The sequence below is a fragment of the Echinops telfairi genome, unplaced genomic scaffold, assembly GCF_000313985.2.
Source record: "Echinops telfairi isolate 266 unplaced genomic scaffold, ASM31398v2 ScPeMD7_27;HRSCAF=92, whole genome shotgun sequence".
Classification (NCBI taxonomy): domain Eukaryota; kingdom Metazoa; phylum Chordata; class Mammalia; order Afrosoricida; family Tenrecidae; genus Echinops; species Echinops telfairi.
This window is the reverse complement of record NW_022103924.1, coordinates 863167-874671: the sequence shown is the minus strand read 5'-3', so window position 1 is coordinate 874671 and position 11505 is coordinate 863167. Positions and strand designations below refer to the sequence as shown.

Sequence of the window (11505 nt, the reverse complement as noted above, 5' to 3'; positions counted from 1 at the left end):
ATGCTCCCAGAAGTGTATTTAAATACACCCCTAAGTGTATTTAAGTACCAATAAAAATGTCTTTTAAAAAAAGAAAGAATATCACTGGCCAAGCATATCCCCTGGGAAGCCACCATCTTAATTGAACCTGTTTTTCAAAAGCACACTAAAGAATTTAAGGCAAGCATATGACTGAATGAACTTATCTGAGGCTATCTACTAATTGAAAATTGGAATAAACTTATGCATGTATGAACTAGAATCCTAGTAGCAATATTTCTAAACTTATTCTCATAGATGAATATACAAAAACCAAAGATTATAACTGATTACCAGATGTGGGAAAAGGACCCTTGGTGACACTTACCAGTTAAATGCTCAGGTGTGAACTGAAAGCTTGGTGGTTTAAACCTACTCGGAAGCTCCCTAGAAGATATACCCATTTAGATGACAAGAAACCCTATGAGGAAGTTCTAGTATAACCTATAACCCCAATCCAACAATCCCACTGCCATCAAGTCAATTCTGAATCATAATGACTGTATGTAGGATTCCCAAGACTAAAAATCATTATGGGAACAGAGAGCCTTATCTATCTCCTGTGTAAGAGGCTAGTGGGTTTAAACCACCAAGCAGGGTTCTTTTGCAAAAATCAAGAGAACACACAGCAGAAGGGGGTAAGAGGGAAAGGGGAGGGTGTTTGCTTTGTGGATGTCTTAGTTTAGCGTCTCTAGAGAAGCAAAACCAGTGAAGCTTATATATGGATATATATATATATAATTATATCAAGAAAATGGCTCACAGAGTTGGAGTATCAGGCACGTTCAAGTTCAGGCAGATTCCAAATCAGTGAGTCAGATGTCAGGTAGGAAGTATCTGACCTTCGTAGCAGCAGTGGCTGATGAACTCAGGTCAGAGGGAAAACCAGACTTGGGTTGCAGAGGTGAATGAATCCAAGGTCAGCATGCTGCTGTTGGCTCCCAGGATTGGCAGGCAATAAGATAAACCATTGTCTCAAGTCCAAACAACTGAAGGTCTATGAGCCAGGGGCAGGATCCAGATCCAGCAAAAAGTAAGCAAACTTTTCCGGTGTCTATTGATACTGGAAGCAAGCCACATTCCTGAGGAAAGGTCCTTTCAATTGATTTCATTAGGATTGTGATCTGAGTAAGGGTGTTGCTTGCCACCCTAATCTTTTTTCTTTTTTTTTTTCATTTGGGCAGCCACCCTAATCTTTTTACAACTATTTGGTGTCATTGCCAAACCACTGAGAAACCTGGCCCAGCCAAATTGACTTTATCGTAGGGAACATTGTGTTTGTGTTAATTGTAGTAGAATGATTTGGAAAAGCATAGTGAGACTGAGTGAATGACCTGAATAATGTAATATCTGTGAGTGAATTGTATAAATTCAAATAGTTGAGATAGCATATATTTTGTTATATATGTTTTCACTCCACACAAAAAGCACAAGGCCCAACTCTATGTACTGAATTAAATTTTATTTTAAAAGGTAAAGCTTTTAAAATTTAATAAAGCTTTAAAAAGGCAATTCTTTTCAAAATAAAAATCCAAAAAACCTTAGAGTTAATTACAAAGCTGTTTATAGTATTAATTGAAGTAGTTGTACATTTGCCAGTGTAAAATGTCACAGAATTAAAATCACAACTTAGGTCCTCCATTATTCAAGTGTTTTATCTAACAAAATAAAAGTTGGTCAGTTCAAGATAAAAACCCCTGTGGCCGGTCTATCCTGGTTCCTTTCTGATGGTCCATCAGGTCACACTATTGGGTAGCTGGCTGCTGTGGCGATCCCACAGTGGTTGTTCTGGTCTTTGGCCATCTTTACATAGCCATTCATGCCCCAACGTTTCCCCCAGCTGAAATAAAAGCAAGTTTTTCATTTTATAAAAAGAACCAACTACATCTAAGATTAATTTTTAATAATAGCTAATGCCTAAACAGTGCTTGCCATACATTAGGCAGTATTCTACATTCTTTGACACATATTTATGAATGCATTAATGCCCTATAATATCTTATGTAATTTCTAAGATAAAAAAAATTGAGGCAAGTTATATTTCACAAAGAACTTAAGTTTTCAAAGTTGATTTGATAATACGTAAGACCTCCGAGGGCTTAGAAGTAAAATGCCATGGCAGGGCACCAAATGATAACTGAAAAGCTATAGATGCCATTGGGAATCTTTCAAATGTAACAGAAATAATCAGGAAGGGTAAATATTTCTGCTCATTGTACCTTATGGTGGTTTTGCAACTATAGTATTTGTAATTCCCACTATATAATAACATAGGAAATGTAAGGTGTTTGTGACTCACCAAGAGGATTAGACAGCTTGTTAAAAATGTAATAAGGTACCTGGCACCCTTGTGGGGTGGGATTACGCAACCCTAATATGGAGATTAATCAGTTGTGACAGCCCGCTAGGTTTAAAACGAGTCATCTCATATGCATAAAGGATATGCCATACATTAGCAGTATTCTACACCACCACCCTCCCACCCCCCCAACCACCCCACCAAAAAAAGCTAGAAATGGAGTGCATCCTTTGAAACCCAACGTTCATGCACACTGATCCTTTTCAATTCAGGAGACAGAGCATAGGCACCAAAGATGGCAAGAGATATGGCAGGAATGTGGTAGCAGCAGAGGTAGAAGAACCAAGAGAACAAGACAGTGCAGCAGGCTTCCCGGCTCACAGAACAAGAAAGCTGAATGGTGTGCTTCTTGGGCATTTTCTGGGAAACTAAGTTTGCTGACCATAGGGCTTAGTGCCTTTGGAATGGGGCTTCCTGATGAAGCGGAGTACCTTATCAGTTGAGAGCCAGAAGAGTTTTGTAACATTACCCAAACAGAGCAGAGGTCAAGAATCAAACAAGAGATAGACCTGCCTGTAGGCATGGCTGAAAAGAGGCTGTCTTGACTGAAGAACTGTATCCTGAGCATCACTGAGCACAAATTGTAATCTGCTAACTTACCCTAATAAACCCCATAATCATACGTATCCCGTGTGAGTTCTGTGGGGCCATTGTAATAGATTATCAAACCTAGCAGAGAAGTAGAGAATGGCATGGGAGGGGCAACTGGTATCAGAAGAGGTAATGAAGGTTAGAGGGTAGAGGCATGTCTAACCTCTGGCTTATAAGAACTGGCATTGGGCTGGTGTTCACTTTGATTCTCCTTCCCCTTGTGAATGGTGCTGTAGTGCTTACGTATTGGGCTGGGATCCCAAAGGACAGAAGTTCAAAACCACCCGCAGTTTCTCAGGAGAAAGACTGGACTTTCAATTCCTGTAAACACAGCCTTGGAAACCCTTAGGGCAGTGGTTCTCAACCTGTGCGTCACAACCCATTTGGGGATTGAACAGCCCTTTCACAGGGATCGCCTAAGACCATCAGAAAACACATACAGGCCCACAATCTTATATTTGAAACCCTTAAGTTCTGACATCGTTCTATAAATGAAAATTTCAGAATTTAGAAATGCTAAGTTAAACATATAATATTAATATTACTAGTAAGATTGGTAAAAAATCTTACAATTAGATATTCATATTTTGGTGTCAATTTTAAGTGGGAATAAGACTTGCTGGGAATTCAAATTGACGTTAAGAATTTGTGGGCCTGTATCCAATTACTGATTATAAGCAAGGATGCCTTTTTCAATTGCAAATATAAGTAGAATTATATACCTGTTTTTAACTAGCCAAAATGCACTACTTTTTGAATCTTTTCCTTCAAAGCCATAGCCAACGAGCAGAACACCATGATCCAGGTCTTTGCTGCTACAGTCTGGCTCATTATAAATGCCTGTAGGAGTAAAATTCAATACTGAGGTGAAAAGGTCCATATAGGATTGTACCACAGTGATCTAATCTATCAACTTTGGTAAGGGAAGCATTTCAAACTCAAGGAAAAGATATACAAGATGTGGGCAAATTCCTGGTAAGCCAAAAAAAAAAAAAAGGCAAAAAACAGTAATGAATGATAAAAAGAACACACTCAAAATACTAGGAATCAATAAAATTCCAAAGTAAGTCCAAAATATTATTTTCTATTTCACCAAAAAAATTCCCAGATTTCCAAAAATATGATCACTAGGTGATCCAGATTAAAATGACCTATGAGCTGAAATACAAATTAGGAAAACCCTTTTCCCCTTCTAGGATGTCAGTTGAAATAAGCAACACAAAAGAAAACAAATTTTAGTCATGGGATTCTTTTCAGTCCTAATTATGGTAACTTCTTTTTTTAAAAAAAGTAGATCCTAGTTATAGAATAGTTAAGTAAATTAGGTTACATCTATAGAATAAATTACATACCTATTAAACAAATATACATTTGCTTAAAAATACATATGAAAAATCTGTCACATGAGAAAATGCTTGAAGTACAGTGTCAAATGGGAACGCCAAGTAAAAAAGTAGCACATATGTACAAAGTTTACTATATTAAATATACACACTGAACATTTTTCATTTTAAAGGGGGGACTTTAAACCAGTGTTAATCATAGTGGCATGTTTTTCAATTTTGCCTGAATTCCTGTGATAAAAATACAAATACTTACCTGATTTATAGAACTGGAAAGACACATGGCTTGCATCAATAGCAACAGAGATAGGACCCCACTTAGCCACTGCCTTCATTAGTACCTTCTCCCTCTGAGGGATATCCACAAAGCCAGTGTCATTGGCAACAGAAAATTCAGGCTTGTAGGTACACGGATTTGTGTCCTGTAAAGGAAAACAGAAAAGTCACATGATTTACTACCACCCATCATCCGAGGAATGAGTTCTAGGATCACAGAGCTATCTTGACTGATTTTCAACTTAATGATTTTTAAATCAATTTGTTACAAAGTAGGACAGCAAGTGAATCGTTATTGGTTGGTGTGAAATTGAGAAATTCAAAAGTGTCTCTTCAATGAGACCTTCTAGTTCTATCTGCTCATAAGAAATATTTTACTATGAAAAATGTGTATTATATGAAGAATGATATGTATATTCTCCACATTAGAGCAGTCAGAGAACGATGCAAAAGATCATAAGTTATAATGACTATTCTGAAAGTTGCAGATATAGTTTCTATCATCTCAAATGTGAATGCTGAATATTTGTTATCTCTGAAAGTGTATGACTTCCCAAAAGTAGAGTTGGAATGACAGCAAAATAAGGAACTCGATTTACCGTTCCTAAATATGGATAGGAAACCTCTGAATCAATGCCTTTGTTTTTCTTAATGTATTCAAATGCAAAATCCATGAAGCCCCCATTGCAGCCCTCGTTGCCTTCAGACCGGGAGCAGTCCACCAGGTTCTGCTCACTGAGAGAAACAAGCCTGCCAGTTTTCCGGAACATCTGTCCTTCAAGGGCACCAGTTGCACTAAAAGCCCAACAAGAACCACACTGACCCTGAAAAGGTAATAAAAAAAATTAGTCGGTTTATAAAATACATAGCAAGACTTTGACAACAGCCCATGTATCTAAATACTCTCCCAAGGGGCAGGGATGAACAGCGTGTCACTCCACAGTCTAGCAATGCAATGAGGTCAATTCCATTTTGGCTTTACTACACTAGATAGATCTGACTTTGAATCATGTTATACCTGATTCTTTACTGGAGTTACATAGCCTTTCTGAGTCCAATCCACAGATTTAGGGATTTCATGAAAGACAGGTTCACGGAACATCTTCCCCTTCTTGCGTTTTCTGTTTTGAAAGCCATTCATCAGCTGCCTGTATTCGTCATTGGTCTTCAATGAAAAGTAATGAAAATGTTGAAAAAGCATGGGATTATTTTGCTAAAGTACCGAGAAGAGGTGCAGAATTAAGTAATCAGTGCGTGTCACACTCACCATGTCACCAAAGGCATTCATGGCCATTGTGAAGCCATGTTTTCCTTGGCTATATTCCCGATTGTGTAGTTCAATCGTTTTCAAATTTTTCTCCCATACTGCTCTCCTCCATCCTTCTTCATTCTAGATGCAAACATAACTGATTCTTTATTTCCATTTAACACCTAACCCTTCTCACTAACTGGATCAGCAGATGGAAGAGAAATAATGGCCAAGGATAAGTCTAATCCTCTGGACACTCTACTCGCAGCTCTGACATAGCAGACAAGTGCACACCCACACTGCTCTCAGAAATGGACACTGTGAAGTTAAGTATTGATAAGTGCTGGACTCTAGAAGACGCCATGTAACTCCCAACAACCAAGGTCTATTCTCTGGAGAGTTTCACATGATACCAACCGTATTATAGTCATATGGCCTCTTGTATGTGGACTTCCACTGTTTCCATTGTGCATCTAAACTTGGATCAAATTTTAGAGAAGCTGTGGCTATGCCCAAGCCAAGGGCAACCAGAAAGAGTAAAGAATTCATGTTTTAAAGACCTAGGAATGGAATAAAGAAAGATTAACAAATTATTTTAGATTACTTAATCAACTTAAAAGGCCATCACATCCTCTACTGAAAAGCTACAACCACCAAAGTAAAGTGTAAACATTTAAATTATTTTCCCAAGTATTTCTGAAAAGGCTGTGGAAAAAGGCTAAGAACCTATGTGGTGGAAAAACAGACCAAGGACTTATCAAACGGTGGCGGTAATTGATATAGCTTTAAGCAATAGCTAGAAAATGGCTAATCTAGGTTATTTACTTATAGTACTGAGGTTGGCTAAGGCAAAAAAAAACACACCAAAAAAAACTTTTAAAGAGGAGGTATGATCCTGGGGGAGGAGGGCCCCCCCGCAATATTTGAGTGACCACCATACCCAGGGACTAAGGGATGTGAGAGCCCTCAAAAAACCAAACTCACTGCCAAAGTTGTTTCTGACTCATAACAACCTTATCGGGTAGAATAGAACTGCCCTGAGTGTTTCTGAGGCTGTAAATCTATGGGAATAGAAAACCTCATCTTCCTCCCACAGGGCTGCTCGTGGTTTTAAATTGCTGAGATTGCGTTTAGCAGCCAAACATGTAATTCACGATGCCACCAGGGCTCCTTTGGTAATATCTCTAAGCTCTAATAATTTGTTGCCCCCCTCTGCTTACGCATGCATTAGAATGGGATATATGAGATATAATATATACATGTTTCAATAGGTGTTGGCATGTGTCATCGCTATTCAAAACACAACTTAAAAAATCCATTTCATAAAAGAAAGGCAGTCTGAAGGAAAATGTAAAATAAAAATACATTTATATAGGCTTTATTATTATTTTTTTGGCTTTATTATCTATGTATTCATTTATTTCCTTGAGGAATCAATTTCCTTACAAATAAATACATGACTATTCTGATAAAATATAATAGTGATCTTCTTATAAGTGTTTGTTGCTTTCTTGGACGTTTAATTTACAAAAATTCAATTGTTGCAAAACAGAAGCATTTTGTATCATAAGTTTAGAAACATGTATTGAAAACATGAGCATTTTGTACCATAAACATTGAGTTTCCTCTTGATGTGCCCAATACCTCATTTATTAACATAAAAAGAGTACTATGAAGCACTGTGTCTCACACAATAGAAAACAAAAAACAAAACTAACAATGCATAAATTAAAACTTTTGTGTTATATAAACATTAATATTTCTATATATTTGGGCATTTGCTGGTTTAGTAGTATATTACATTATTACTCATATCATTATTATATTAAATATAGTGTATCTGCAAGTATGCTAATCATATTTAAAAGTTTAACAATTTTTAATTATTATTTTTAAAATTTAGGGTATAACTTTATGCAAATGTGATAGTTCCAAAGTTTTGCCTGAATTTAATGCAATGGTCAATTTATTCATGCTTACAAGCTTCATCTAGGACTGGAGTTCCCATTGGCTGTTAGCCAGGACATGATCAAGTGCATTACTTGTGTTTGTATCCGAGCAAAGAGCACCTTCTGGCTGGAGGTGCTGGACTTGGCCAAGGATGGCAGTTTTTACATATTTTTTATTTTAGTTTTGGAATTTTAGTCTTTCAAAACGGATCAAATTCTTTTTATCCATTAATATACTCTACCCTTGCCCAGTTACTGCTCTTGTTCCATATCGAGCAAGAGCTAGACTCCACAGCCTACTCCGACCTCGTTTATTAGAAAGAATTCTATGTTCTCAAGAAAACCACCAAGACACAAAACGAAAAACCAAACGTTGATTCTGACTCAAAGTGACTCTCTACGACACAGTAGAACTGCTGGGTTTCCGAGACCGTAACTCTTGCCAGAAGCAGGAGAATGCCTCCTCTTTCTCCTGTAAAGCAGCTGGTGGATTTGAACTGTCAACCTTGTAGTTAGCAGTTCAATCTTTATAAGGGAGGGGTCATAGCAGAGAGATGCCAATGAAGGTAAGTATGTAACAGAGGCTTCAAGGCTTAAACAAGAGGGGGAGAGTTCCTGTCTTTCAATTCACTTTATTTCTGGACTGTATATTCCCAGGAATGGAGTTGGTATCAACTTCATTTAGTGCTCAGCTGATTCCCTTCCACTGCAGCGCTGCTTTTTAGTGTCCTATTGGCTTGGAGGCGTGGTGGTATAGTGGGTTACGCCACTCTGCTGGCGGATGATAGGCTTTCTGTTCTTGTAAAGAGTTAGACAGGGTTAGTTCTCCTCTGTCCGACTGGGTCGCTATGAGTCGGAATTGACTCGACGGCAGTTTTTATTTATTTTTAATTTTAGTTTTGTCTGCATGGAAAGGAACTCCCTGGTGGCACTGTCCGTGAAGTGTTGGCTTCACCAGAAGATTTCAAATTCACCAGTGAGGGATAAGAATGGAACTATCTGTTCCCATAAAGATTTAAAGGCTCAAGAACCTTATATAGGGGTCAGAATCCACTTGATGGCAGTGGGTTTGGGGGGTTTTGTCTGTTTGGTAACTGTGGTTAGTTTGGACTACCAGTGCCTCTGTTTTGCTGATGCGATGACTTAAGCACGTGCTTACGCTGTCTATTGGGCAACTTGTTGCTGCTCATGTTTCTTCTTGCCTAATATACAGCAGATCATAAGTATTAAACCCACCTCCAACCCCGCCTTTTTCCCCCCTCAAACCTCCACTTCTTGATTTGAATCCTTTCCTGTCACCCCCACACTGTGCCCCCAAATGCGCTCCCAAACCATGAACACCACCCCCCACCCCGCCACCCGTGCTGGTACAGAGGCAGAGTTCCTGGATTCAGAGGTTGGGCCAGGTCACACCTCAGGCTCCGCGGGGCTAGGGTTGCTTATGGCCCCCACTTCTTCCCAAGACTTTGACAGCGGTGGTGCAGGAAACACCCGCCCCCTCAGTCTGGCTGGCAGATAAGTGGCAGGAGCAAGCTTATCCCACCACGGCCCTGGCACTCTATGCCCCTGGGGCCCCCAGGCCAACCGATGCCCAGCTGGCTCAGGGTCTCGCTTAGTTGGCTTATCCAACCTGGGCGCCCGAGCCCCCGCCCGCTCCGATCTGAACAGGACCCGCACGCTGGGCCACAGTCGGCACCCGTCACTCCTCCAGTGGGTCACGCTGATCACTCCTCCAGGGTCCCCACAGGGGTCTCCTCCTCCAGGACCCGCCCCTTTGGCACCTCGACCCTAGTCTGGGCGCTTACCTGCTGGGCCCGCGGCTGGCATAGGCGCAGTCAGCTCAAACGGGGACAGGGTCACAGGAGTCCACAATTGTTTTCAGGGGCCTTAGGCTCAGCCTTTAAAAGGTTGGGGTTGCTGCCCGGCCAGCCCCGCCCATATCGCATTTCTGCCCCGCGATTGGCTGCGCGGGCTTCGGGGGGAGGGGGCCTCTGGGTACCGTGACTGGACACCTGGCCGTGACGCCGCTCAGTCGCTGTTGGCCTTGGCCGGGCGGGTGGTCGGTGCCCGCGGCTCCGCAGGGCTTAGAGCGCTCGGCCGGGGCGCGCCGCGGGGCGGGCAGGGTCCGCGACTCCCGGGGCTCAGAGGGACGGCGTCCTCCAAGTGGATGCACCTGGCGAGCTCTCGAAGTAATGTCAACCCAGAGATCGTGTCTTGTGTAGAGAGTGTTGTACATAATTTTACGACAATCGAACAAACAGAAAAACTTTGGTGTCGAGAATCAGCAAACTTTTCATTCTTGTTTAACACAAAAACGCCCGTGTGGAAAAATGCAGAGGCCACGGGCAGCGCGCTCCTTCCCAATTTCACGGGGCAGACGTATTTTAGAATTTTAGGCAAAAATTGGCGAGGAAGGCTGATCTCAAAAACATGATTAATTGTCAAGGCCTACATTCCAGGAGGAAAATAAGACTGAACCGGGTGGGTCCAGACTGGGGGCCATGTTGTGATGCATTTTTCTTGGATTCTCCAGTTTAGGAGTTCTCTTTCCTCACAAACCTTCCTCAAAATCATCAGAAATGAGTTCTTTTACAGGGGTGGGGTGGTGGTGGGGAATGGTTGAGAAAAATATTTGAGGATAGTGGGAAATGCTTTTATTTCTCCACTCTGCACTATTACTTATAATCTTCCCTAGTGCTTATTTTGAGATTTATTTTAAGAAATTCATTTTAATGACACCTTTAGTCTGGATTTAAATTATGGCACTTTAGAAAATATTTTAGACTGAAGGAGGAATATCAATATATATATATATATATATATTTATATTTATAGTTAAGAATTTACGAAACTTAATCTAGCAGCATTAGTTTATATTTTTATTATATGAGACGTATTCATTATAGAAAATATCATTTAGAAAAATACGCACCCTTTGTTTGTTCTGTCATATCATTTTTCTACGAACTCCCCCCCTCCCAAAGGTGTATGTCTGTTTGTAAACTTTTTACCAAAATTAAATTGATAATCCTAGAAGCACAAGCAAATATGGGGGCCTTCAAAAAGTTTGTGTGAAAATTCTATTGTCTTTTAATATCAATGTTTCACAAACTTTTTGAAATTCCTTCAAATAGTACAAATTGCATACATAAAATTTCCATTTTATAACCTTCAAACAAATAGAAGTTTTTCTTTCTCCAAAGTGACTAGGAGCTTCATAATTGTATAATTTGTAATTAGTTGATTCCGGAAGTATATTAAGAGGAGTAAAGATATTGGTCCTAGGGTCCCAGGTCATCCATGCACAGGTTTATTCCAAACAAACCCTGTTTGAACATGTCTCTGAACAGCTGATGACTGAACTCAAGTTCCCCCAGTTATGCATACACTTGTCTTTAGTCTCCTTGGCGTGCCCCCCAAATTCCAATCAAAACCGGAACTTTCCAGAGCATCTACAGGATTCAAGGTAGAGAGAGAAGTTCAGAAGATTATGGCAATTGCTTTTGGGGATCCTGAAAGGGTAATCTGGGTAGATTTTCTCTAAGGACATGGAATGATCAAAGGGACGGAATGTGAAGGTGACTTAAGAGAACTGAAAAGTACAATGGTGTGAAAAAGGCTAGGTGTGAATTTGCACCAAGGACTACGCCCCTCCTCTCAGCCCTTCTCCCCCATCATGACAACGAGTCTTCTCATTCTTTGATGGGTAGAAGTACTCTC

General features: G+C 40.2%; 1 protein-coding gene across 1 annotated transcript; it reads right to left on the bottom strand.

The window, feature by feature from the left end:
• Window positions 1-1565: 1565 nt before the first annotated feature.
• CTSV (cathepsin V) lies at window positions 1566-9688 on the bottom strand. Its single transcript, XM_004714606.2, has 8 exons — window positions 9591-9688; window positions 6254-6396; window positions 5855-5977; window positions 5606-5752; window positions 5187-5411; window positions 4568-4733; window positions 3691-3808; window positions 1566-1858 (listed from the first exon to the last, which is right to left on the bottom strand). Exons 2-8 carry the CDS (start codon window positions 6383-6385, stop codon window positions 1759-1761), a joined length of 1011 nt encoding a protein of 336 aa, XP_004714663.1. The 5' UTR covers window positions 6386-6396; window positions 9591-9688; the 3' UTR covers window positions 1566-1758.
• Between the last annotated feature and the right edge of the window lie 1817 nt (window positions 9689-11505).